This window comes from Phyllopteryx taeniolatus, chromosome 13, assembly GCF_024500385.1.
Source record: "Phyllopteryx taeniolatus isolate TA_2022b chromosome 13, UOR_Ptae_1.2, whole genome shotgun sequence".
NCBI classification, from domain to species: domain Eukaryota; kingdom Metazoa; phylum Chordata; class Actinopteri; order Syngnathiformes; family Syngnathidae; genus Phyllopteryx; species Phyllopteryx taeniolatus.
In genome coordinates this window covers 23,052,563-23,079,854 of record NC_084514.1, presented here as the reverse complement: position 1 = coordinate 23,079,854, position 27,292 = coordinate 23,052,563, and the positions used below count along the sequence as shown (strand labels likewise).

Below are 27,292 nucleotides of genomic sequence, written 5' to 3'. Positions count from 1 at the left end.
AATACGCGCAAGGCCCGATATGAGAAGGAATGCCTACACTTTAGGGTTACTCCACCCAAAGTGCGCACATGGCCAGAAGACGCGCAAATGATGGAATTAAGTGGACGGCAGAATGGGCGCAGACAGAAAAGTGCATAGCTGCGCACCTTTTCTGATTTAAGCATATGGGATAATATAGCGGCGGCACGGTGGGCGACTGGTTAGAGCCTCAGCCTCACAGTTCTGAGGACCGGGGTTCAATCCCTGGCCCCGCTTGTGTGGAGTTTGCATGTTCTCCCCGTGCCTGCGTGGGTTTTCTCAGGGCACTCCGGTTTCCTCCCACATCCCAAAAACATGCATTAATTGGAGACTCTAAATTGCCCGTAGGTGTGAATGTGAGTGCGAATGGTTGTTTGTTTGTATGTGCCCTGCGATTGGCTGGCAACCAGTTCAGGGTGTACCCGACCTCCTGCCCGATGATAGCTGGGATAGGCTCCAGCACGCCCGCGACCCTAGTGAGGAGAAGCGGCTCAGAAAATGGCTGGCTGGCTGGCTGGATAATATAGCCCTTTAACTTTCTAGCTACATTCCATCATAGTGTACAGTTCTAGAAATGTTCTCAGTTGATACTCTCATTAAATTAGATGAGATTAACTGATCAAGTCGTTTCTTTTAAAACAACTAATTTACAAATCTGTGTTGGCCGCATTACATACCAAGAAAGCGCTGTGTATGCAGCCCTGGTGTGCAATTTAGCTGCTATAGCAATATCCGATTAGGACCAGTGTGAACAAGATGAGCTCTGGTACTCTTTAATCAATGATTAATTAATGAAGTCAGAACGAACAGGAAATTAGCAGAAGTGCTGTGCTGGATAAGTAAAATTGATGATGGAAGAGAAAGCTAGTGATAAAACTCCAGATTAGGTTACTTACAGTCACAAAAAAAATATTTAACAGCACTGTGAACACAATGCAGTAGGACAGACTATAAGAGAGTCGTGTGGATTCATTGAACATTAGATTTTTAATGTTACCTATGTTTTATTGACCATATAATTACTGAACTTCTCAGTGTCTTTTTTTATGAGACATCAGAAAAAAAGTAAAACAGAGCAACTTTGTAAAATTTACACTGCTTCTATTTTCTGTTTGACTTTAATCAAATTCACCATTTAGAACTGCACTTAAGGGAAAGTAAAAAAAAATGTGTGCAATTGTGTGAAAAACATGAAGGCCCCACAAAAATATCCAAATCAAGATTAAATAACATACAAATATATAACAATTTTATTGCTACAAGAGGTTATAAAAATGCCTCAATTAAGGTGGAATACAGTGCTGTGAAAACATATTCTCGAATTGTTAATTTTTGAAATATTTCCCCCATTTAAATTTTTAAGCCCATTAAATAAATTTAAATACTAAAAAAAACAAAGTAAACACAAAATGCAGTTTTAAAAAATATATTTAATGATTTAAGGGGATAAAAAGCTATTCAAACCCACCTGACCATGTTAAAAAGTAATTGCTCCCCTTGTTTATTCATGATTGAATTGTAGCTAATGAATTTTTGGGGAAAGCTGAGTTAAATTTGACTGACCACACCAAAGCTTAATTACCTCCAGACCTGTTCAGTCAAGAAAACACTAAAATAGAACCTGTCTGACAAAATGAACATTAGTGAGTCTACTCTGAACCTTCTCTTGCCAACTTTCACAAACCCACAAAGCTTTTTCTCTGAGATACTCACTTGTACTGCGATTGGCTGGCAACCAGTTCGGGGTGTACCCCGCCTCTCGTCCGAAGATGGCTGGGATGGGATCCAGCGTGCCCGCGACCCAAGTGAGGATAAGCGGTACAGAAAATGGATGGCTGGATACTCACTTGAAATGTGTCTTCACTCTACGGTGGTTGGATGAAGACGAGACCACAGAGGAAAGCGCGCCGGGGTGTAGGTTAGGCTCTGACAGTGTGGATTTCGAATACCGCTCCCGTCGATTCACCTCGCAAATCTACACTTTATACCCAACCAAATAGACAAGCTTCATCTCCAGACAAAGACCAGAAAGACTGCACGCTCTGGCACCCTCTGCTTCACAAAGACTTGGCTTTGTGAATGCATCCCTGACGGTGCCGTACTGCTGCCCAGCTTCCACTACACTGAGCAGACCATGACACAAAGCTATTGGGGAAAACAAAAGGTGGCAGAATATGCTTCTGTATCAACAAGAAATGGTGTACTGACGTCATGGAGCTCAGCACACACTGCAGCCCAGACTTGAAGTTGCTGTTTTTGAACAATAAATAATTCCATGCGCCGCATGAGTTTGCCTCATTCATACTTGCCCATGTTTACATCCCCCCCAGGGCTAACACGGACACCGTACTGCAAACGCAGGCTAACCAAGTAAATGAACTTGAAAAAAGGCACTCAAATTCACTCCTCATTATTCTTGGGGACTTTAACAAAGCAAAAGTCAACCACAAACTCCTTAAATACAAGCAGCACATTGACTGTTCCACCAATGGAAACAAAATTCTAGACCACTGCTATACAACACTTACGGACTTGGACCGTGCTTTCCCCCCGTGCAGCTTTAGGCTCGTCTAATCACTGTTTAATTCACTTCATTCCAACATACATGCACAAACTTAATGTGTGAAGCCTGTGATAAAAACAGTGGAGAAGTGGACTAATGAAGCTTAGATGGAACTTCAAGACTGTTTAGACTACACATATTGGAGTGTCTTTGAAACTTAACCTGGCAGCCTGGATGAATATGTAAACACTGTTAAATCCTACATCAGCTTCTGTGAAGACGTGTGTGTACCGACTAAAACATTTTGGATTACAATCAGCTACAAGCGATCATCCCCCCAAGCGCAGAACAACAAAGGACGGGCTGATGACTTTTATATGTTCTACTGCAGATTTGAAAAGGAAACTTTCACACACACAGCCGTAGCACTGACAACCACCATCACACCTCTGAGCTCCCCACACCTCTGCATTGACCATTCACGCACAGGATGTGAAACGGTTCTTTAAACAAAAAAAAGATTTTAAAAAGTGGCAGGCCCGGACAGTGTGTCCCCCTCTTGCTTGAGACTCTGTGCAGAATAGCTTGCTCTGTTTCTCACACGGATCTTCAATTAATCTTCCCATCCTGCCTCAAACACTTCCCAGTCTTCCCAGTCCCCAAGAAACCTGCAATTTCAGGACTGAATGACTACAGACCTGTCACCCTGATATCTGGGGTCATGAAGTCCTTTGAACGCCTTATGCTGGACCACCTCAAGAGCATCAGAGGACACCTGCTGGACCCCCTGCAATTTGCCCGTCAAGCAAATAAGTCTGTGGATGACGCAGTCAACATGGGACGACACTTCATCCTGGATCACCTCGACGGCGCAGGGACCTACGCGAGGATCCTGTTCGTGGACGCCAGCTCATTGTTCAACACCATAATCCCCGAACTCATCTCCTCAAAGCTTCTCCAGCTCAACATCTCGCCAGCCATCTGCCAGTGGATTTACAGCTTCTTGATGGGCAGAACGCAGCAGGTGAGGCTCGGGGACACCACCTCATTCACATGCACCATCAGCACCAGGGCCCCCGCAAGGATGTGTCCATTCTCCGCTGCTCTTCTCTCACTACATGAATGACTGCATCACAACGCATCTGGCTGTCAAACTCCTGTTTGCAGATGGAGCCACAGTCATCGGCCTCATCAAAGACGGTGACGACCCGCCGTATCGACAGAAGGTAGAGCGGCTGGAGCTTTGGTGTGGCCAACACATCCTGGAACACACTCAAGAAGGTAGAGATGATCGTGGACTTCAGGCCACATTCTTCACCACAGCTGCCCCTCACGCTGTCCAACTGCCCTGTGTCAACCATCGAGACCTTCAAGTTCCTGGGAATTACAGTTTTTCAGGACCTGAAGTGGGCAACCAATATCAACTCCATCCTTAAAAAGCTGTAGAGGCAGCTCTACACAGCAATCACTGAATTGGTTGTGTTCATCCATCAGAGTCTGGTTTGGTGCTGCCACAAAAAAGGACAAAATCAGACTGGATCGGTCAGTCGAGCCTGCCAAAAAATTATCGGTACTCACCTACCCAGTCCTGTACACTTGCATGGTGCCAGAACTAAAACAAGGGCATGCAAAATCCTCTCGGACCCTCCACATCCTGGTCACTACCTATTCGAGCACTGTTTGTATTGGGTTGTTGATTACAACTGGCTACTAATGTGTTTGAGAATTCTCTGCACCATATGCACAAATGTCACTATATCAGATCATTGCACTATTAGTCTTTTTGAATTGCTCTAAATTGCTTGAGGACTGTGTCATTTGCACAATTGCCATTATATCATTATCACCACACTAGTGGTACACTTTCAGTGCTGAATGACTCTCCACACTCTTGTTTTTTATGTCCTAAATATATATTTTATCATAGTAGCTGTTTGCTGTTATACAAGAGTGGCTTCAACTGCTCGTGACAAATTCCTTGTGTGTCTTATAACATACTTGGCCAATAAAGCTGATTCTGATGAAGACAAAAGATCTCAAAAAGCTGCAACAAACTGCCGTGATCCAAAGAGTCCAAGAACAAATGAGAAATAAAGTAATCAATCTCAGTCTGGAAAGAGTTAAAAAGCCATTTCTAAAGCTGATGGACTTAACAGAACCACTGTGAGAATGATTATCCACAAATGGAGAAAACATGGAACAATGGGAAACTTTCCCGGGTGTGGTCGGCCTACAAAAAATACCCAAAGAGCACAGCGTTGACTCACCCAGGAGGTCACAAAGGAACCCAGGACAACATCTAAAGAACTGCAGGCCTCCTTTGCCTCAGTTACGGTCAGTTTTCATGGGCAAAAATGGCATCCATGGCAAAAATGGCATCCATGGCAGAGTTCCAAGGTAAAAACCACTGATGACCAAAAATAACATAAAGGCTTGTTTTATTATTGCAAAAAGATATCTGAATTATACCCAAGACTTTTGGCATAATATTCTATGGACTGACAAGATGAAAGTTTAACTTTTTGGAACGTGTGTGTTTCATTACATCTGTCGTAAATGTAACACAGCATTTCAAAAAATGAACATCATACTAACCATTGTGTTGGTAGTTTTATGCTCTTGGGCTGCTTTGCAACTTCAGGACCTGGATGACTTGCTGTGATTGATTGAACCATGAATTCTGATCTTTACCAGAAAATCCTAAAAGAGAATATTCGGCCTTCCGTTTGTGTCCTCAAGCTGAAGCGCACTTGGGTTCTGCAGCAGGACAATGACCCAAAACACACCAACAACTTCTGAATGGCTTAAAAAACAAAATTAAGTTTTTGGAGTGCCCTAGTCAAAGTCCGGACTTAAATCTGATGCTGAAGCATGACCTTAAAAAGGACGTTCATGCTCAAAAACCCTTCATTGCTGCTGAATTAAAACAATTCTGCAATGAACAGTGGGTCAAACTATCTCCACAGAGATGTGAAGGACTCATAGCCAGTTATAGAAAACACTTGACTTCAGTTATCACTGCTGAGGGTATTAGGTATTAGGTATCAGGGAGTAAGAAAAGTTTTTTCACAGGACCAAGTAGCTTTGAAATTTTTTTTTTCTTAATAAAAAAGTATTATTATAATCACCAACATCATTCACTTGGGGTATCTTTGTATATTTAAATTTGTTTGACAATGTTAAACACTAAAGTAGCAAAAATATGTAAAAACATTTAAAAAGAAGAATTTTAGAGGGGTGCAAATACTTTTTCATTGCACTTTAAGAAGTGGCTGCGACTGGTGAATAGTAAAAGTACTTATTCCAAAATATCCTGATGAGTGGGCAAATAACGTAGTACACTACCAGGCTAAACCACCACAGTGCTCGTCCCAGGCACCTACACAACGACACAGCAAACAAGCACACAAGGAATGCACAGTATAAAACTATCTCAAGCAAACAAACAAACAGTGGGTTGAATGTTCACTTTACCACTAAACCATGCAATCTTCAGCGAGCCACAGACAAAAAGTAACCCAACAAAGGTGGCTCCCAAACATTCTGTCCTGACAAGAAAACAAACGCTAAATGGTCACTCTGAAAATGAAATCTGCAAACCAATAAAAACTGACGAGACCTTGTTGGATAACTTAACCCTAACCCAATCTTAAATTTGGAAAGAATGACATAAGGTGACACCACAATGAACAAAAATTCCTAATTTCAAAACACATTTTCACATTTTCTTACCGCTTATCCTCACTAGGGTCGCGGGCGTGCTGGAGCCTATCCAAGCTATCTTCAGGGGTCACCAGCCAATCGCATGTTTTAAGTAATATTTTAACATTAACTCTCATATAACGTACGTGTAAGCACAAGTTAACTTCTAATATTAATGTCAAATGTATTGAAAAACTGTCAAAACAGACTTTTCATTAACATTGTGCTTAGTCAACCATATACAGTAGCTACGGGTTATCACCAAGTTATCAAGTACTTGGATGCCTTTTTTCTACTTAATGTGAGTTTGCTTATTTCATGGTAACTTCTGCTTCATATGCTTGTACTCCTTTCACATTATGAATGGTTCTTCTTTCAGAAATAAAGTGTTGCAAAATGTCTAGCCGCAGTATCATCTTTCCATGTTTAAAAATAGCCAAACTTTTGAGTGTTTCTTCCTTGACGTCATGTTGGAAAGTTAAGAATCAAAATATTCTTCTTCCGTGTGATGTCGTCAGTCATTTGTGACATAAGCGGAATCGTCAGGCAAGCAAATAATTGCTTCCTAGGAATTAAATTAGTGTGAAGCGGTTCTCAAAAAGAACCAGTTTTCATTTCCCATACCTTGTGACCAGGCTAGTGACCAGCAGATGAGTAGGCTTGTGACCAGCATGCCAAGGTGCCAGGCTGGTGTGGTTGTTTATGGCCCTTCACAGGCTTGGCACACCTATCTTTGAGCTTCATCAGGTTGGATGTAAAACTTCAGTGCACAGCTATTTTTAGATCTCTCCAGAGATGTTCAATTTGATTCAAACCTGGGCTCTTGCTGTGCCAATCAAAGACAATCACAGAGTTATCCTGGCGCCACTCCTTTGATATCTTGGCTGTGTGTTTAAGGTCGTTGTCCTCCTGAAAAATGAACCGTCGCCCCAGTCTGAGGTCAAGAGTGCTCTGGAGCAGGTCGCGGCAGTCTCTGTACATTGGTGCATTCATATTTCTCTCACTCCTGACTAGTCAAAAAAAAATATATATATATATAAACTATATATCTCCTATAGATCTATAGCCACAGCATGATGCTGCCACCATCACACTTAATTGTAGGGATGGTACTGACCAGATGATGGGCGATGCCTGGTTGCCTCTGAACATGACGTCTGGCTTTTACGCCTAAGATTTCAAATTTTGTCTCATTAGACCAGAGAATTTAGTCTCTCATGGTCCGAGAGTCCTTTAGTTGCCTTTGGGCAAATTCAGGTGTGCTGCCATGTGCCTTTTAATAAGGAGTGGCTTCCGGGTGGCCACTCTACCATACATGCCTGACTAGTGGATTGCTGCAGAAATGGTTTTCCTTCTAGAAGGTTCTCTCAAAGGAACACTGGAGTTCTGACAGATTGAGCATCTTGGTCACCGCCCTGTCTCAGACTTGTTAAGACACTTCTCCCTCGTCCACTCAGTTTAGATGAGCAGCAAGCTCAAGGAAGAATCATGGTGGTTCAGAACAGCTTCCATCTACTGATGAAGGAGGCAAATGTACTCACTGGGATCAGATATTTTTTCTGTACCATTCCCCTGATCTGTGTTTTGAGACTATCCTGTCTCTTCAGACAATTTGTTTGATATCATGCTTGGTTTGTGCTCTAACATACACTGTTACCTGTGCGTCCTTACAATATCAAGAATTTATCACAGGTCATGAATTGGTCGAAACACGGATGTTCAATGAAAAATGCACCTGAACTCAATTGTGACCTTCATGACAAAGGCTGTGAATAGTTATGTCCATGTGATTTCTTCGTTTTTTAAAATTTTCAATAGATTTGCAACCCCGCCTCCAAAAAAAATTCTTCACGTGTCAAATTCATCCATCCATTTTCTGAGCCGCTTCTCCTGACTAGGGTCGCGGGCGTGCTGGAGCCTATCCCAGCTGTCATCGGGCAGGAGGCGGGGTACACCCTGAACTGGTTGCCAGCCAATCGCAGGGCACATAGAAACAATCAACCATTCGCGCTCACATTCACACCTACGGGCAATTTAGAGTCTCCAATTCATGCATGTTTTTTGGGATGTGGGAGGAAACCGGAGTGCCCGGCGAAAACCCACGCAGGCACGGGGAGAACATGCAAACTCCACACAGGCGGGGCCGGGGATTGAACCCCGATCCTCAGAACTGTGAGGCTGACGGTCTAACCAGTCGTCCACCGTGCCGCCACGTGTCAAATTATGAAGAAAATTAAAATTAAACCATTTTGGAATAAGCTTGTAACATGACAAAATGTGGAAAAAGTGAAGCACTGTGAGAAATTTCCAAATGCACTTTGCGATGTTATAGAATGCAAGACTTTTAAAAAAGAGATTTGACACGACATCATCTGATATCAATTAAAATGAGAAAATACAGTACGTTAAGTAACTACGGTATGAAAGGAATTCATGGTATTCAGGCTGATGAACTATTACAACAAGAAGGAAACAGCCAAGTCGTGGACCCCTTTGAGGGACTGTATTGAAGCATACACAGTATATATTCCAAAACTACAATCTTACGAGACAAATAGCTTGATGAACAATCCAGACAATAATGTCATCACACATTTATTAAACAATAATCTTCGCTGTTCATTGTCTGCCTATTTTTGCAAATACATATAAACTTTATCCCCCCAATAATAATAATAATAATAATAATAATAATAATAATAATAATGGCAGCACGGTGGACGACTGGTTAGAGCGTCAGCCTCACAGTTCTGAGGACCCAGTTTCAATCCCCGGCCCCGCCTGTGTGGAGTTTGCATGTTCTCCCCGTGCCTGCGTGGGTTTTCTCCAGGCACTCCACTTTCCTCCCACATTCCAAAAACATGCATTAATCGGAGACTCTAAATTGCCCGTAGGTGTGAATGTGAGTGCGGATGGTTGTTTCTTTCTATGTGCCCTGCGATTGGCTGGCAAACAGTTCAGGGTGTACCCCGCCTCCTGCCCGATGACAGTTGGGATAGGCTCCAGCACGCCCGAGCCCCTAGTGAGGAGAAGCGGCTCAGAAAATGGATGGATGGATGGATGGATAATAATAATAATAATAATTGCCGCATGGTGGACGACTGGTTAGCGCCTCTGCCTCATAGTTCTGAGGATTCAAATCCAAGGGTTCAAATCCAGCCTCACCTGTGTGGAGTGTGCATGTTCACCCCATGCATGTGTGGGTTTTCTCCGGGTACTCCGGTTTCCTCCCACAACACAAAAACATGCATGGTAGGTTAATTGAAGATTCTAAATTGTCCGTAGGTGTGAATGTGAGTGCAAATAGTTGTTCGTTTATATTTGCCCTGCAGTTGGCTGGCGACCAGAAAGATGGCTGGGGTAGGCTCCAGCACGCCCGTGACCCTAGTGTGGATAAGCGGTATGGAAAATGAATGAATGTTAATAATAATAATAATAATAATAATAATAATAATAAGGATAAGCGCAATGGAAGATGAATGAATAAATGAAACTGTTAGACTTCAAAGGCTTTGTACATGTCCCGGACCTGATCATTCAGATGAAATTTCCAAACCACTGAACCCCTTACATGAAAAGAGAGGATAATCTTTCGTCAAGACATCAGAGCAGACCGCGCTCCCACTCCCCCCCAAACACACGTACGCACGCACCCTCATATACGCACGTACGCACGCACGCATGCAAGCACAAACACACATACACAGACACACACACGCAGACTTCCCTCCAAGATGACCATTTGATCAAGTAATTTCAATGACGGAGCACTGCTTACATAAGGTCTCATTTTAAAATAAATTATTCGTTAATGCATATCTGATTGACTTCCATCTAGTTGTGTTCACGTTAACAGTCACACATGCTCAATTAGTCCCAGCCAAGGAAATTAAATGCATCTTAAATCAATTATATTTATGTTAAATTAAAGCAATTTAGATTTGCCTGAAAATAAATGTCATTTTGATTGCTTTTATTTTATGTCACAACAAGCTTAAGTGTCTGTATTTACTGTATATTCAAATGAAGTTGGGACGTTGCGTTAAACATAAATAAAAACAGAATACAATGATTTGCAAATCATGTTCAATATATATTTAATTGAATATACTACAAAGGCAAGATATTTAATGTTCAAACTGATAAACTTTATTGGTTTTAGAAAATAATCATTAACTTAGAATTTTATGGCTGCAACACGCTCCAAAAAAGCTGGGACAGGGTCATGTTTACCACTGTGTTACATCACCTTTTCTTTTAACAACATTCAATAAACGTTTGGGAACTGAGGACACTAATTGTTGAAGCTTTGTAGGTGGAATGCTTTCCCATTCTTGCTTGATGTACAGCTTCAGCTGTTCAACAGTCCAGGGTCTCCAGTGTCATATTTTACGTTTCATAATGCGCCACACATTTTCAATGTCAGACAGGTCTGGACTGCAAGCAGGCCAGTCTAGTACCCGCACTCTTTTAGTACAAAGCCACGCTGTTGTAACACATGCAGAATGTGGTTTGGCATTTTCTTGCTGAAATAAGCAGGGGCGTCCATGAAAAGACGTTGCTCGGATGGCAGCATATGTATCTCCAAAACCTGTATGTACCTTTCAGCATTAATGGTGCCATTGGCACTAACACAGCCCCATACCATCACAGATGCTGGCTTTTGAACTTCGCGTTCATAACAGTCCGGATGGTTCTTTTCCTCTTTGGGCCGGAGGACATGACGTCCACAATTTCCAAAAACAATTTGAAATGTGGACTCTTCGGACCACAGAACACTTTTCCATTTTGCATCAGTCCATCTTAGATGAGCTCGGGCGCAGAAAAGCCGGCAGCGTTTCTGGGTGTTGTTGATAAATGGCTTTTGCTTTGCATAATTGAGTTTCAAGTTGCACTTACGGATGTAGCGCCGAACTGTATTTACTGACATTGGTTTTCTGAAGTGTTCCTGAGCCCATGTGGTGATATCCTTTACACATTGATGTCTGCTTTTGATGCAGTGCCGCCTGAGGGATCCAAGGTCACGGGCATTCAATGTTGGTTTTCGGCCTTGCCGCTTACATGCAGTGATTTCTCCAGATTCTCTGAACCTTTTGATGATAGATGATGAAATCCCGAAATTCCTTGCAATTGTACGTTGAGGAACATTGTCCTTAAACTGTTCGACTATTTTCTCACGCACTTGTTCACAAAGAGGTGAACCTCGCCACATCTTTGCTTGTGAATCACTGAGCAATTCAGGGAAGCTCCTTTTACCCAATCATGGCACCCACCTGTTCCCAATTAGCCTGTTCACCTGTGGGATGTTCCAAACAGGTGGTTGATCAGAATTCCTCAACTTCCTCAGTCTTTTTTTCCACCTGTCCCAGCTTTTTTGGAACGTGTTGCAGCCATAAAATTCCAAGTTAATGATTATTTGCTAAAAACAATAAAGTGTATCAGTTTGAACATTAAATGTCTTGTCTTTGTAGTGTATTCAATTAAATATAGGTTGAACAGGATTTGCAAAGCATTGTATTCTGTTTTTATTTACGTTTAACGCAACGTTCCAACTTCATTGGAATGTGGGTTGTACAATCAGCTCGACTTTATTTTGTTTTTATCGTCCACATGGTCAGCAGAATTGTAAAAACTCTGATTCATGAGGTAATTTATCTGGACTGAAAGACTCATGAGAAAAGAAGGGGAAGTTTACTGATCTGGGTCTAAAAAAAATTATATTTCTTCCCTCTCGGAATTTTCACCTTCATTATTATCACTCTAATCATATTGAGCTGTGATTTGACTGCAATGTCTTTTTTTGCATGGTACAGAACATACACATGGTTGTGCTCACTGCTGGCCATTTGTATGGCTCATGAAGAGTGCTATTACAGTATTTGCATGAGAGTCAACATGCAAGTCATAAGAGTGTCTAATTCTTCCTTCTTTTCCTTGTCTCTTTTTTTTTGTTGTTGTTGCAGAGGTCAGCAGCAAAACATCAGGTGAGTTGGAATGAAAACATTTTCAAAAACCGATTGATATACTGGTGCTTATGACAGGAATTGATGCATCTTGAATCTAATATTTAGGTTTTGCATGAATCGATGTTTGAATCTTGACTTCAGAGTAACTTACTGAGAAAAAACGGTGGAAAATATTGCTACAACACTAAAAGAAGACAGGTATAACCTATAAAGTACCGTAGTTACCATAGTCCAGTGGTTCTTAAACTTTATACACCAAGTACCACCTAAAAGAATAGTTTGCTTTCCAAGTAACACCATCATGACCAACATTAAAATAGCTTACCATTGTAGGTCAAAATGTTCATCAAAAACATATATATATATATATATATATATATATATATGAGCCGCTTCTCCTCACTAGGGTCGCGGGCGTGCTGGAGCCTATCTCAGCTGTCATCGGGCAGGAGGCGGGGTACACCCTGAACTGGTTGCCAGCCAATCGCAGGGCACATAGAAACAAACAACCATTCGCACTCACAGTCATGCCTACGGGCAATTTAGAGTCTCCAATTAATGCATGTTTTTGGGATGTGGGAGGAAACCGGAGTGCCCGGAGAAAACCCACACTTGACCGACATAGCCCTCCATAACCTGGCTCCACCCTCTGTGATTGAGCTCCTCCTCCAACTCCAACACACCCCCTAGCGCACCCTCCGTTCGCTCCTCCCACTCTCTGGAACTCCCTTCTAAAAGTCATTATTATTATGACTATGGCGACACCCATTGTGAATGTAAAATGTACATTAAAAGATCACATAAACTAGTGTATTTATTGATAATACTCGAGAAAATAATTTATCCAAAGTGTTTCTTACCATTATATCGACTATAATGTACCTCAAATGCTAAATGACATACTTATCTCGGTCCTCTGCAATGCTTTTTTTTCACATACAACTTGAGTAGTTTTTAGTGAGATATTTTCTGCTACCCAACAGTCTGAAATGTAACATTATAAATTAGAAATGCCAGACACTATATTCACCAAGCGCTGCTAGCATTTATAACTCAGCAGTCTCATTTTTTTTGGCAAGCAGTAGGTTGCGCTTAATGAATTACCTATTAAATATCAATATTCATTCATTGTTCATAAATTATAAACAGTGTTAATAATCCGTTTATAACCAATGTTATAAAGCCTTTCGTGAAGGCTTTGTTATTATTTGTTGCCACCTCTATTTTCACTGCAGAATAGAATTAAATTATTTCATTTGACAAGACAATATCTTTTACAGTTTAATTACAGAGGTTAGTACAAGTGAGGAATGAAGAGGTTTGTTTTACTCTGAAACATCAGTTTTTTCTTGTGAAGAATAAACTTCTTCAAGGAAGCTTTGTGTTACCTGTCAGCATGTCCTGATGCCATGCTTTCCCTCTCTGGGGAATCATGTCATCACAATACCAAAGTGTATTGGAAATGTGCTCAAGTGTTCTCTTCCACTTTCTTCTTTTCCTTCCTTTCCCTTTTACCTTTTCAAGGCCTTGCACACATAATGGCAGAACAAGGTATGACTCTCTTTACCTTCTGTCTGTCATGTACAGAATTTGTTTCACTGCTGTAACATGTTACATGTTGTTATACTGGTGTGATAAACTTGTAGATACTTGAACATTATAAGTACTTTGATACTTTGCTGCATTGTCCTACAAAGTTGAAATGCAGTCAAATCAGTCTTTTGGTTTTAAAGGCAGCAACAGAGCACATTTATGTTATGTTACATTGCGTTACGTTATGTTTGTGTATGTTATGCTTAGTTAATTGCCGAGGTAGTTATAGATTGTTGCTCGTTAAACTATAAGAACATATATTAGTAAGTTGTAAGTAAATGTTAGAGAATTGGGTTCATAACCACAGGTAAATCAACAGATAATAAATACAAATATCATATTATTAAATATGAGTCCATGGTCCATGATAAAAATGATGTTGAATTTTTTTTAATACACATACAAAATAAAGAAACTGAATTAGTAAGAACATTAGGCCTTCTTATCATGTGGTACTTCTCCCCTTTTATGGGGAAGCTAAGTATTAAAAGTGTGTGCTCTGTCGCTCAAAATTATGTTCTAATATGTAGTTGGTTGATGTGGTTGCATGCTTGAAGTGGTTTTTGATCTGCAATTGCAATACTGTTGGTACCGTATATCATTAGATGCTAATGAAGCATGTTCTCATGAGCAGATTATACAATATGGGCACAAACAAATGCACTGTAATGGAAGAAACCCAGATATCACCCTTGATCAATGAAAAGAAGGAATCTCCTTTTTTTTGGCTTTTGTTTATCAGAAAACCAACAACAAATATTTGTTTTCAGAAATAAAATTCATAAAATTCGAAGAGGCATGTTGTTCAATGACAATGATTTTGCAAAATAGTGTTTTGAGACAAACAATGGTGTTAATGATTCTACAGAGCCACTGTTTTTCCTGTAGTAAGTTTACTTTTATTTTCGAATATTTCGCTCCTTGTTGTTTTTCAACAGTACAACAAAACACTTTTCCTAACAAAATCTACTAACTGCTCATGAGAATGAAAGGTACCTAATGAAACGTATGCATAAACAGTAAAGTAAATGATATATGTGATGACTCAATAAATTTATTTTTATTTCTTCCCGTCTGTGTGTCTTGGCTCTGGCTGCGGTCTCTGTTCTCTCTTCACCTCCACCTGCTCTTCTAGCTAAAAGCAAAGGTACAGCTTTTTCAAAATCTTTCCTTTTTCGACTTTATGAAAAGCAACGCTTGCTCAGTGAGTGTTTAGGAGCACATTATAAATACAATAATGTCTTTGATGTCTAATGTGTTTACATGTCTGTGTTGTTATTCTTCTCTAATGGCTTCTCGGTGAAAGATTTAATTTGCAATTAAGTCAACCTTAATTGAAGTGGCCCAAAAGATATTTTTACAAATCCAAGTGGACGGCACTTTTACAAGAAAATAATTCTGTTGCATTTTCCTCACCTCAACTAAACAGTCACCAGTGTTTCATGTCTTTGCAGTTTAGAAAACATAACAGGACAATAAATATTTTATATTTATAGTAAATTGAGACAACAGCGATGCTTTTTATTTTTATTATTATTATTATTATTATCATTACATGAAACTACATTTTTATCTGGTGTCATTGGTATTGTTATTTTAAAATGAGTCTTCGCACAGATACTCATTGCAGCAGGTTACAACACCAGTGACACAAATCCATCCATTCATTCGTGTTCTCAGAGATGGAAGTAAGTACAGTACATATGTCACAAGCAAGTCTAAAGTCATAACCTTCAAGTCTCAAGCAAGTCCCAAGTTACTGCAAGAAAAAACTCAAGAAAGTCGAATTGCCACCAAATTTGAAGCATGTTAAGTCATTACTTCCTTCGTAAATCGGAATTCAAGTCATACAATCTTGCTCAGTCACAACATACTGTATATTAGAGTCAAAATAAAAAAAATTTCACTGATCATGACACAAAAAACTACATTTACAGCTCTGAAAATTGAATGAACACACACAAAATACAATTATACCTCTAAAAATTTAATTAACAAGAGTATAAAATAAATGTATATATACTATCATTATTATTATCATTATTATTAGTAGTATTAGTATTAGTAGTAGCAGTACTATTTAGAGGCATTTTTTCTTTTTGTTTGCATGAGTGTGTACAGCTACCAATATATCTAACATTGTTACTGTGATGATCTATCCATCCATCCATATTCCATACCGCTTATCCTCACGAGGGTCACAGGCGCAGGCACGGGGAGAACATACAAACTCCACACAGGCGAGGCCAGATTTGAACCCGGGTCCTCAGAACTGTGAGACAGATTTGTCTAACCAGTCATCCACCGTGCCACCTACTGTGAGGATAAATACTGAAATATATTGTATGTGGAAGTAAATGTGTGTAATCATCATTTAAAAACTACATATGTTGTTTTTTGGCATACTTCCTCCCACATCCCAAAAACATGCAGGGTAGGTTAATTGAAAATTTAAAATTGCCCTTAGTAGTGTCTGTGAGTGCGAATGGTTGTTTGTTTATGTGTCCTGCAATTGGCTGGCGACCAGTTCAGGGTGTATCCCGCCCCTCGCCCAGAGTCAGCTGAGATAGGCTCCAGCACACCCGTGACACTAGTGAGGATGACTGGTATGGAAAATGGATGGATGGATATGTTGTTTTTGGCACCAATCTTTTCCTAAATATATGTGTGTTTGTAAATGGGTGAATTGAATTAACTTTGTGCACTTTGTAGGTTGACTTTTTATGAAGTTTGGTTCATTTACTTGCATTAGCTTATGGGCAGACCTGCTGCAGCCAATATGGCAGCCACACTGCTACGAGAAAAGACGCTCAGTGTGTCTTTCTATGCTCCATCTTTATATGTCTAAGCTAAAGTTGTTATCTCCGTTGTTAATAATATATTTTTCAGGTTCCAGTCTCCATATTGTCTATCACTTTGTCTTCTCTTCTCACTTACGTAAATGCCTAACTGACTTCAAGTTTAGTTAGTTTTTGATCAGCTATTAGAGAGCTAATGTGAAGCTAACCTAGCTAGTTTACCTGCGTCAGACAGATGAAGTACACATCGTATAGGGGGGCATAGCCTATAAGTACCGGCCTTGTTGCCAGAATGGTGGCACGTACGACAAAAATAAATAATAACTTGTCTTTCAAAAACAAAGAGCACATATTGACAGTATGACTTGTCAAGTCATGTAGTTCAAGTCCAAGTCAAAGTCAAGTCTTTCATGCGTTGTAGCCAACCAAGTCACAAGTCATAAAATCAGCGACTCGAGTCGACTCGAGTCCAAGTAACATGACTTAAGTCCCCCACCTCTGTGTGTTCTATACCACTTTGTCCTCATTTGAGTCACGGCCGAGCTGGAGCCATTCCCAGCTGACTTTGCAGTCAAGGCTGCACCTTGGACTGGTTGCCAGTTAATGCACAGCACCAACTCGAAAGCACATCTAGAGACAATTTAGAGTCTTCAATTCACCTAACCTACCCCACTGTGCTGCTTCAAAATGAAATCACATTTACTTTATTTAATGCAGCCAAATTTATAGTTCTGTAAACCAAGGGTGCAGATAGGATTTTGGAACTCGTGGGACGGTGGACCCAGGGGTGGGGGGCGAAGACCAAGCTTGTTGTTAATTGTTTTGTAGGGTTTTTCATGGTCTAAAACACCTAGTAGAGTACAACATTATTGTAAATAAATATAAAAAAAAGCTTGAAAATGTAGGAAATGTTCACATTTTATCCAAATTTACCACGCCGGTGTGCTTAGTCATGATGGCTTTGTTGACGTGCAGTACTCATCGTAGGTGAGTCACTTTCATAAGGCACGAGCAATGAGTGTGCTCCAAATCCGTTGCCAAAGGCGAACGGCTTTACAAAAAAAAAAGAATACTGTACGAAAAATAGCATGTTCCAGACTCCAGCCACAGCGCCAGTAAACAACTGCGGCCACTTCTGGAACTAACAGACTTTGTCAACGGAAGTTTAAGTGACAAATGGAAACTATTTTCGGACACATTGTTCAGTCCCGACGGTACGTTGTATATATATATATATATATATATATATATATATATACATATATATATACACACACCGTATTTTCACAACCATAAGGCGGACTTAAAAGTCTTAAATTTTCTCAAAAATGGACGGAGCGCCGTATAATGTGGCGCGCCTTATGTGTGCACAGAGTTCCAAAATCTATAAATGTTGTTGTGTGATGAGGGCTCCGCTTGACTGACTGGGAGAATTTCCTGCTGACACGCTGCTTATATAGAGGAAAGGCAGACGTGACTGAGTACAGCATGCGGACGTAAAGGGGTAGGGTGCGCATGAAGGAGGACGCTAAAGGCACGCGCCCAGTAGGTATATAGCGCTGTAGTGTGCATTGTGCAAAACAACATCGGTTTGGCTAAGGACCCCCTTAAATGGCACCTACGAAGAGACACGCTTACAAAGCACAGTTTAAGCTGGAAGCTTCTCAGTTACGCGGAGGAACATGGGAATCGAGTAGCCGCGAGAGAATTCAAGATCAACGAATCCATGGTTCGCAAGTGGAGGAAGCAGGAAAATGAGCTTCGCCAAGTCAAGAAGACGAAGCTGAGTTTCCGCGGAAACAAGGCGAGGTGGCTCGAGTTGGAAGACCAACTCGAGCAATGGATTAATGAGCAAAGAACAGCCGGGAGAAGCGTCTCTATAGTCACCATTCGACTGAGGGCAATAACGCTTGCAGAAGAAATGAAAATCTAACATTTTCAAGGAGGTCCGTCTTTGTGCTTTCATTTTATGAAACGGCGCCATCTATCCATCTGGGCAAGGACTACCGTTGCACAGCAACTTCCGGTGGATTATAAGGAAAAGCTGGCCATTTTACGCTCCTACTGCAGTAAAAAGATTGCCGACAAACACATCCACCCCAACCACATCACCAACAGGGACGAGGTCCCACTCACTCACCACACTGTAGAGAAGAAGGGGACCACCATGGTAGCGATATGCACATCGGGGCACAAGAAGTCAGCTTTTACTGTTGTGCATGGTTGCCATGGTAATGGACAGAAACTGCCACCTATGGTGATTTTTAAGAGGAAGGCGCTGCCTAAAGATTTTCCAGCCGAAATCATCGTTAAGGCCAATCAAAAGGGCTGGATGGACGAGGAGAAAATGAGAGAGTGGCTGAGTGAGGTGTACGTAAAGAGACCGGATGCTTTTTTTCCACGAGTCACCGTCCCTGTTGATCTGTGACTCCATGCGCGCCCATCTCACAGCCGCTGTAAAAAACCAAGTGCAACTAAGACTGGGAGGCAACGCCAAGCGAGTTACGCCACCATATGTGAATGGATTGTGGATGCTTGGGCTAAGGTATCTGCTTTGACTGTTGTCCGAGCTTTCGCGAAAGCCGGCATCATTGCTGAACAGCCCCCCGGCAACGAGACTGACTCCGACAATGACGAGAGGGAACCCGGCGCCTTATGTATGTGTTAAATACAGAAATAGACCCCATAACTGAGACTGCGCCCTATGGTCGTGAAAATACGGTAATATATGATTCACAGATTAAATAAGCAGAGGGAGTATTTCAAACTCCCCTCTTACACAGCAAAACTGTTCCAGCACATTTAGCAGTGGTATTTGTTCGCCTTGAGCAATGGATTTGGAATTAGGAAGCACACTATCCAACCTTAAACTCGCCTGACTTTGGTGCGGGCAGAGTGGGTGTGACAGTGTGAATGTGAGTGTGAATGGTTTTCTGTGTCTATATGTGCCCTGCGACTGACTGGCGACCAGTTCAGGGTGTAGTCCGCCTTTCGCCCGAAGTCCGCTGGGATAGGCTCCAGCGCCCCGCGACCCTAACCAGGATAAGCGGTGTTGAAAATAGATGGATGGACTATCCAACCTTTGAAACTGAAAATGATGACAGTACTTAAGTTGCAGATAAAAGTGGAAGCAATATGATCCAAAATGAATATTCAATTTGATCCATGTCCAAAATCTTTATATTTGCCAAAGATGCCATATTCTGAGGAAAACCACAATTTATGTTAAAAAAGTATCCAGAAGAAGTCCATCCATCCATCCATTTTCTGAGCCGCTTCTCCTCACTAGGGTCGCGGGCGTGCTGGAGCCTATCCCAGCTGTCATCGGGCAGGAGGCGGGGTACACCCTGAACTGGTTGCCAGCCAATCGCAGGGCACATAGGAACAAACAAACATTCATACTCACAGTCATGCCTACGGGCAATTTAGAGTCTCCAATTCATGCATGTTTTTTGGGATGTGGGAGGAAACCGGAGTGCCCGGAGAAAACCCACGCAGGCACGGGGAGAACATGCAAACTCCACACAGGCGGGGCCGGGGATTGAACCCGGGTCCTCAGAACTGTGAGGCTGACGCTCTAACCAGTCGTCCACCGTGCCGCTCCAGAAGAAGTCATCACTGCAATATAAATCACCAAGATTTAAACCGCCCAGATTTTATTTCAGCCATAAAACGTTACGGGCTAGCTTGGGACATGGTATGAGGGGCAGTTTCCAGGTATTGGTTGGTGCGCTCAATCTCATCATTTGACTGAGGGTGGTAACTGGAGGAACAGCTTAACCAAAGGCCCAGGTTTAAACAGAAGGCCTTCCAGACCAGGGATGTAAACTGTGGGCCCCAATTGGAGACATACAGTATTGTGGGCAGCTCTGGAGAATCTATCCACAACTGTAAGTTTGGCTATGTTGCTCTTGGATGGAAGAAGACCAGTAAATAATTCTAGGGCAATGTGAGATGAGAGGGGGCTGAGGATGGGTAAACAGGCAGAGGGATCCAGAGCAGGGCTTGGTAGGAGTCTTGTTTTGAGCACACACTGTGCAAGCAACGACGAAAGACCGAATGTCTGCCTCCATGGTTGGGTTCCAAAATTGTGGACGGACAGCTAGTGTTCTATAGATCCCTGGGTGGCATGTCCTGTGGGGGAATATTGAGCTCTCTCCAGGATCTGGGAGTGAACAGAGACGGAAACAAACAAACACTTTTGAGACCCTCCTCTGGGGTCAGGTTGCTCACCCTTAGTGCTCTTGACCAGCAACCCAATCTCCCAGGTTATGGATGGTTGACCGGAAGTTGAGAGGATGGGCTCTGAATACACTTTGGCCTTACTGACAGGAAACTGGTGGGACAGGGCATCAGGCTTCACGTTTCTGGACCCAGGAAGGTAAGAAAAGGTGAATCTAAAAGACCCAAAAATCTGAGCCCACCTAGCTTGTCTCGAATTCAGTCTCTTGGCACAATGGCGGTACTCAAGGTGGTGTTCTGCTCCCTCCAACAGATGGCACCACTCCTCCAGGGCCAATTTTACCACTAAGAGTTCTCTGACAATGTGCTTGTGCTCTGCTGGCGACCGTCTGCGGGAGAAGAATGCACATGGGTGCATCTTAATGTCTTTCAGGTATCCGTTGGAACAGCACGGTGCCTCCTCCTCAGAGGCATGCACCTTCAAACAAAATGTCAGGAAGGGTCAGGGATGAATGAAAACAGAGGTTGGAATAGTGGTAATAGGGGCAAAAGCTTGCAATTAATAGGTTTAGGCCACTCAGAAACAGATGTTCCCTTGGCTGGATCCAAATGCAATTCCCCCTCACCAATGATATAGCCTAGAAATGTAGTATTGGCGGCGTGAAACTCACACGTCTTGGCTTTCATTAAGAGCTTGATTTCAGAATCAGAATCAGTTGTTACAAGAAACACGTGGTGATGGTGACATAACGGCATTGTGAAAATGATGCTGTCCTCAAGCAATTTAGAGCACAGTGATACAGTGCAAATGGTCCAGAGAATTGTCATACACGAGTGGCCAGCAGTAATCAAAAACAGTATACAAATAGTGCAGCGTGATAAAACAGTGAATGCACGAATAATGTCCTGACAGAGATGTGTAAATGTGGCAGCATGTTGCAAGGAAATTATAAGTTACCGTATTTTCCGTACCATAAGGCGCAGCGGATTGTAAGGTGCAGTCTCAATTACGGGGTCTATTTCTGCACTTAAGCCATACATAAGGTGCACCGTATTATTCGCGCATGCTAAAACAAGGTAACGGAAGCAAAGCAGTGAGTTTGGTTGAACTTTATTCTACTACGTATTTAAAAATACACTCACATTATTTTTTGATCAATCTTTTGTCACAAATCCATCGAAGTCCTCATCTTCTGTATCTGAATTGAACAGCTGGGCAATTTCGCCATGAAACATGCCAGGTTCCCTCTCGTCATTGTCGGAGTCAGTCTCGTTGCCGGGTGGCTGTTAGGCAATGATGCCGGCTTTCGCGAAACCTCGGACAACAGTCAAAACAGATACCTTAGCCCAGGCATCCACAATCCATTCACATATGGTGGCGTAACTCGCCCAGCGCTGCCTCCCAGTCTTAGTAAAGGTGTGTTCGCCGTCTCTCATCCATCGATCCCACGCCGCTCGCAACTTCACTTTGAACGCCCTGTTTTCACCAATGTCCATCGGTTGGAGTTCGCTGGCAGTTGCTGTGCCACGGTAGTCCTTGCGCGGATGGTGAGATGGCGCCTTTTCATAAAACGAAAGCACCAAGATGGACCTCCTTGAAAGTGTTCGATCTTCATGTCTTGTGCTATCGTTATTGCCTTCAGGGAAATGGTGACTGTAGAGACGCTTCTCCCGGCTATTCTTATGCTTGATTTTGAATTCTCTCGTGGCTGCTCTATTCCCATTTACAACCGCGTAACTGATAGCCTGTAGTTTGAATTTTGCCTCGTAAGCATGTCTCTTCGCTGATGCCATTTTCGGGGGTCCTTAGCCAAACAAGTGTTTTGCAGCATACCGGAAGTGCAGTATACCTACTGGAGGCATGGCGGAGCTAAGCGTACGTACTGTACGTAGCTTTACATAATGTTCTCTAATTGGTTTATCGCTGCCAGCGGACGCAGTGTACATATTACGTCCCTATGTCGGTGGGAAATAGTCTGACAGTCAAACAAGCGGGCGCTCACCAAAATTGCAGAACATTTTTACAGATTTTGGAACTCAGTGCATAAGGCGCAGTGGGTTAAAAGGAGCACCGTCAATTTTTGAGAAAATTAAAGGCTTTTAAGTGCGCCTTATAGTGCGGAAAATATGGTAACTGTTTAAGAGGTTAATGGCAAGAGGAAAGAAGCAGTTGGAATGTCTGCTGGTTTTAGTTTGTATTGTTTGATAGCTCCTACCTGAGGGAAGGAGATGGAACAGGTGGTGACCAGGATGTGGAGGGTCCAAGAGGATTTTGCATGCCCTTGTTTTAGTCCTGGCAGCGTGCAAATCCTCAAGAGAGTGTAGGTCGGTACCGATAATTTTTTCGGCAGCCTTGAGTGTCTGTTGTAGTCTGATTTTGTCCTTCTTTGTGGCAGCACTAAACCAGACTGTGATGGATGAACGCAGAACTGATTCAAAGACTACTGTGTAGAATTGCCTCAACAGCTCCTGTGGCAGGCTGTGCTTCCTCGCAAGCCGCAGGACGTACATCCTCTGCTGGGCCTTTTTGAGGATGGAGTTGATGTTGGTCTCCCACTTCAGGCCAGCCTGAGAAACTGTAATTACCAGCAACTTGAAGGTCTCGATGGTTGACACAGGGCAGTTGGACAGCATAAGGGGCAGCTGTGGTGACAATCATCTCTACCGTCTTGAGCCTGTTCAGCTCCAGGTTGTGTTTTAAACAACCACAGACTCCCCTGTACATTCAGAATAGTGTACTTTGTACACGACTATCAAGAATTATGTAGATTATCATAAAATCTCACTGATTGACCTAAAATTGGAAAGAGATCTATTTTTAGTCATTTAATGTATTCTATGATGTACAGTATGATGACAATGTCTGTATGCCTAGAGTATACCAGACCAGCGCAAAGTATGGGCCACTTCTCGCCTCTGTCTTTATGAAGTCAAAATTAATAAAATCCTGTATGTGATGCTTTAATTTTGATGTGCATGTGTGTGGGTGGTACCAGCAACCAAAAACAACGGCTTGTGTCTTCAGTGTTGCCGACTTAGCGTCATTGTTGTTATATGTGATAACTTTTCTGAGCCTCCTTGAGCTGTCACCTTATCGTGGTGGAGGGGTTTGTGTGTCCCAATGATCCTAGATGCTAAGTTGTCTAGGGCTTCACGCCCCTGGTAGGGTCACCCATGGCAAACAGGTCCTAGGTAGGGGACCAGACAAAGCACGGCTCAAAGACCCCTTATGAAGAAGACAAATTATGGACTCGGGTTTCCCTTGCCCGGACGCGGGTGGATGAGATTCGCCCGGAGTTCCTCAAGGCTCTGGATGTTGTAGGGCTGTCCTGGTTGACACACCTCTGCAACATCGCGTGGACATCGGGGACAGTGCCTCTGGATTGGCAGACTGGGGTGGTGGTCCCCCTTTTTAAGAAGGGGGACCGGAGGGTGTGTTCCAACTACAGGGGGATCACACTCCTCAGCCTCCCTGGTAAGGTCTATTCAGGGGTGCTGGAGAGGAGGGTCCGTCGGGAAGTCGAATCTCAGATTCAGGAGGAGCAGTGTGGTTTTCGTTCTGGCTGTGGAACAGTGGACCAGCTCTACACTCTTAGCAGGGTCCTCGAGGGTGCATGGGAGTTCGCCCAACCAGTCTACATGTGCAAAATATGCAGAGCTGCTAAATTCTCACTGATTGACGTAAATATTATATTATTGCAAATTACATATATATCTAAAACATAATCCATCCATACATACATCCCCCTATAGAGGGATTTTGGAAGCCTCAACGCCTCGGCTGCGCCTAGAAATTCTGTCCATAAAGGTTATGAACATAATCGGTGAAAGAGCTAGCCTTGGCAGCGTAGAAACCTCACCAGAAACAAATCCAACTTACTACCGACAATGTGGACCAAACTCTGACGCCGGCGAGACCGACATTGCAAAGAAGCTTGATGACGATAACGGGATCAAGAATACATGGATTTGCCGCTGGCTGGAATTAAAAGTCAGAAATTAATACCTTCATGAAAATATTAGAAAGATTAAAGAACTTGGGAAGGCACGCTGCATCTTGTGGCATCAGGATGTGAAGTACGGATCTGGAGGGAGAACGCGCTCCGTCGATCACATCAACGGAAAGAAGCACGGACAGCAGGTTAAAACGAAGAAGTCAAATGATAGATTACCAAGGTTTTGCGATAACATACATATATATATATATATATATATGGGTGTGTGTGTATGTGTGTGTGTGTGTGTGTGTGTGTGTGTGTGGGTGTCCTCTCTGTTCAACGCCCCTGACAACTTGGACAGGACATTGAAAACAGCTTAATTTTATGTTTACCCAGTTGTACCCATTACATTAGCAAAAGTCAGTCAGTAAACATCACTCATCTATTTAGAAATAATAGGGGTTAAATTGACCCCAAATAAATAAATAAATATAGTAAACAGTAAATATAGCTGGTTAATTAATTCAGGGTTTTTCATAATTTTTCTCTGTGCAAGTACTGTAGATAGATAGATAGATAGATAGATAGATAGATAGATAGATAGATAGATAGATAGATAGATAGATAGATAGATAGATAGATAGATAGATAGATAGATAGATAGATAGATAGATAGATAGATAGATAGATAGATAGATAGATACTGAAGATCTGCAATGTAAGCTATGTAATTCTGTAACACCCATACACTATGAATGCCTTCCAAGTCTCTATGCTACCATCTGGTCACAGAAACAACTCCCCAGTCTTGAAAATAAATATTGTGACACACCTCTGAGTTTATCACATTCATCTGTCTGTTTTAAAAATGTTGTTTCCAGATTTTTGGAAGAAATTCATCAACTCATTAAGACGGTTTTGAGACAACACACTTTTTAGTGTGCTACATGAAGCCCATGCTTGGTTAGCTTCTCACACCCACTCTATGAAAGAAATGCCATATTGTGTGGTGCTCTGTGCTAGCAAGGATCGTGTGCCAAAAACCAGCAGTGGCATCATATAAACAACAGAGCCAGACACAGCAGAGCGGGCAAAGCCCTCCCAAATCATTCTCCTCACTGGTTCCCTCTGCCATAGCTTGTCCCTCTCCTCATTGTGTTCTGTATGTTTCTCTGAGCATATACTTTATACTTATGCATTAGAGTTGCCTTTATGTCACATATTGCCTGCATGGACTAACCTACAAACAAATTGGAACAGAGAGGCCAATTCCTTTATTTTCCATCCATCCATCCATTTTCTACACCGCTTATCCTCACTAGGGCCGCAGGCGTGCTGGAGTCTATCCCAGCTATCTTTGGGCAAAAGGCGGGGTGGACCCTGAACTGGTCGCCAGCCAACTGCACGGCACATATAAACAAACAACCATTCGCAGCCACAATCATACCTACGGGGAATTTTAGAGTCTTCAATTAACCTACCATGCATGTTTTTGGGATGTGGGAGAAAAGCGGAGAACCCGGAAAAAAGCAAAGCAAACTTATTTATATAGCGCATTTCATACACAAGGTAACTCATTGTGCTTTACATGATAAAAAACATTTAAAAACAAATAAAAAAAAAACATCTTATAAACATTTAAAACAAAGAGAAAAGAAATACAATTAAAACAGCGTACAGTGCAAGAAATATCATTTAAAAGTGGAAATGGTCTAGAAAGCATGGGAAAAAAGAAGAGCTCTTAACCTGGACTTAAAAACATGCACACTTGGGGCTGACGTCACTTCTGTTGGCAACTTATTCCATTTGTGTGCAGCAAAATAGCTAAATGCTGCTTCACTCTGTGCGCAACTATTTGACCTGAGTCTGTTGATCTCAGAGCCCTACTGGTTTATATACCATTAGCATTTCATTCATGTATTCAGGACCTAAACCGTTTAGTCATCTGGAGACACTGCTAGATATAACTGTGTGTCATTTGCGTAAAATTAAAGTTCTGAAGAATTTGACCCAAGGGTAGCATATGCAGGCTAAAACCCACACAGGCACCAGGAGAAAATGCAAATTCCACACAGGCGAGGCCGGATTTGAACCTGGGTCCTCAGAACTGTGAGGCAGATGTGCTAACCAGTCGTCCACTGTGTCGCCCCTTTATTTTTGCTATAGAGTGAAAACATTTTGGTTTGACATCAAAAGATGCTAAGATGAAACGAGATGAACATTTCAACTTTCTGTCAATTTATTAAGTTGAGATATCAAAAAACATCTGTAATATTAAAAGGAAATACTGTAAAATGAAATTAAAGAGTCCACTGTTTATGTTTTTCGGGGGATAATTCATACAATATAGAATTAGATATGTGTCCTTTTGAGATATATCGACACCTCCCTGAGTGGTTTATATGTACCCAAAAACATAAGGTGACTTAAAAATCAACACATTAGTGTGGATGTTTTCTTAACAGCAGTTTTAACTTAACTGAAGCAGGCAAACAATTTGTTTTAGTTTGGTATGGTAATCCTGGCGGCACGGTGGACGACTGGTTAGAGCGTCGGCCTCACAGTTCTGAGGACCGGGGTTCAATCCCCGAC

At 42.1% G+C, this 27,292-nt stretch overlaps 1 protein-coding gene across 1 annotated transcript in view; it reads left to right on the top strand.

Annotated features, from left to right (window-relative positions):
* Positions 1 to 27,292, top strand: part of nrxn3a (neurexin 3a) — a 213,450-nt gene that overhangs the window by 31,177 nt on the left and 154,981 nt on the right. The window contains exons 3-5 of the mRNA XM_061796051.1: positions 12,187 to 12,207; positions 13,714 to 13,740; positions 14,918 to 14,986. Coding sequence (XP_061652035.1) covers positions 12,187 to 12,207; positions 13,714 to 13,740; positions 14,918 to 14,986 — 117 coding nt within the window. The remainder of the gene's footprint in view (positions 1 to 12,186; positions 12,208 to 13,713; positions 13,741 to 14,917; positions 14,987 to 27,292) is intronic.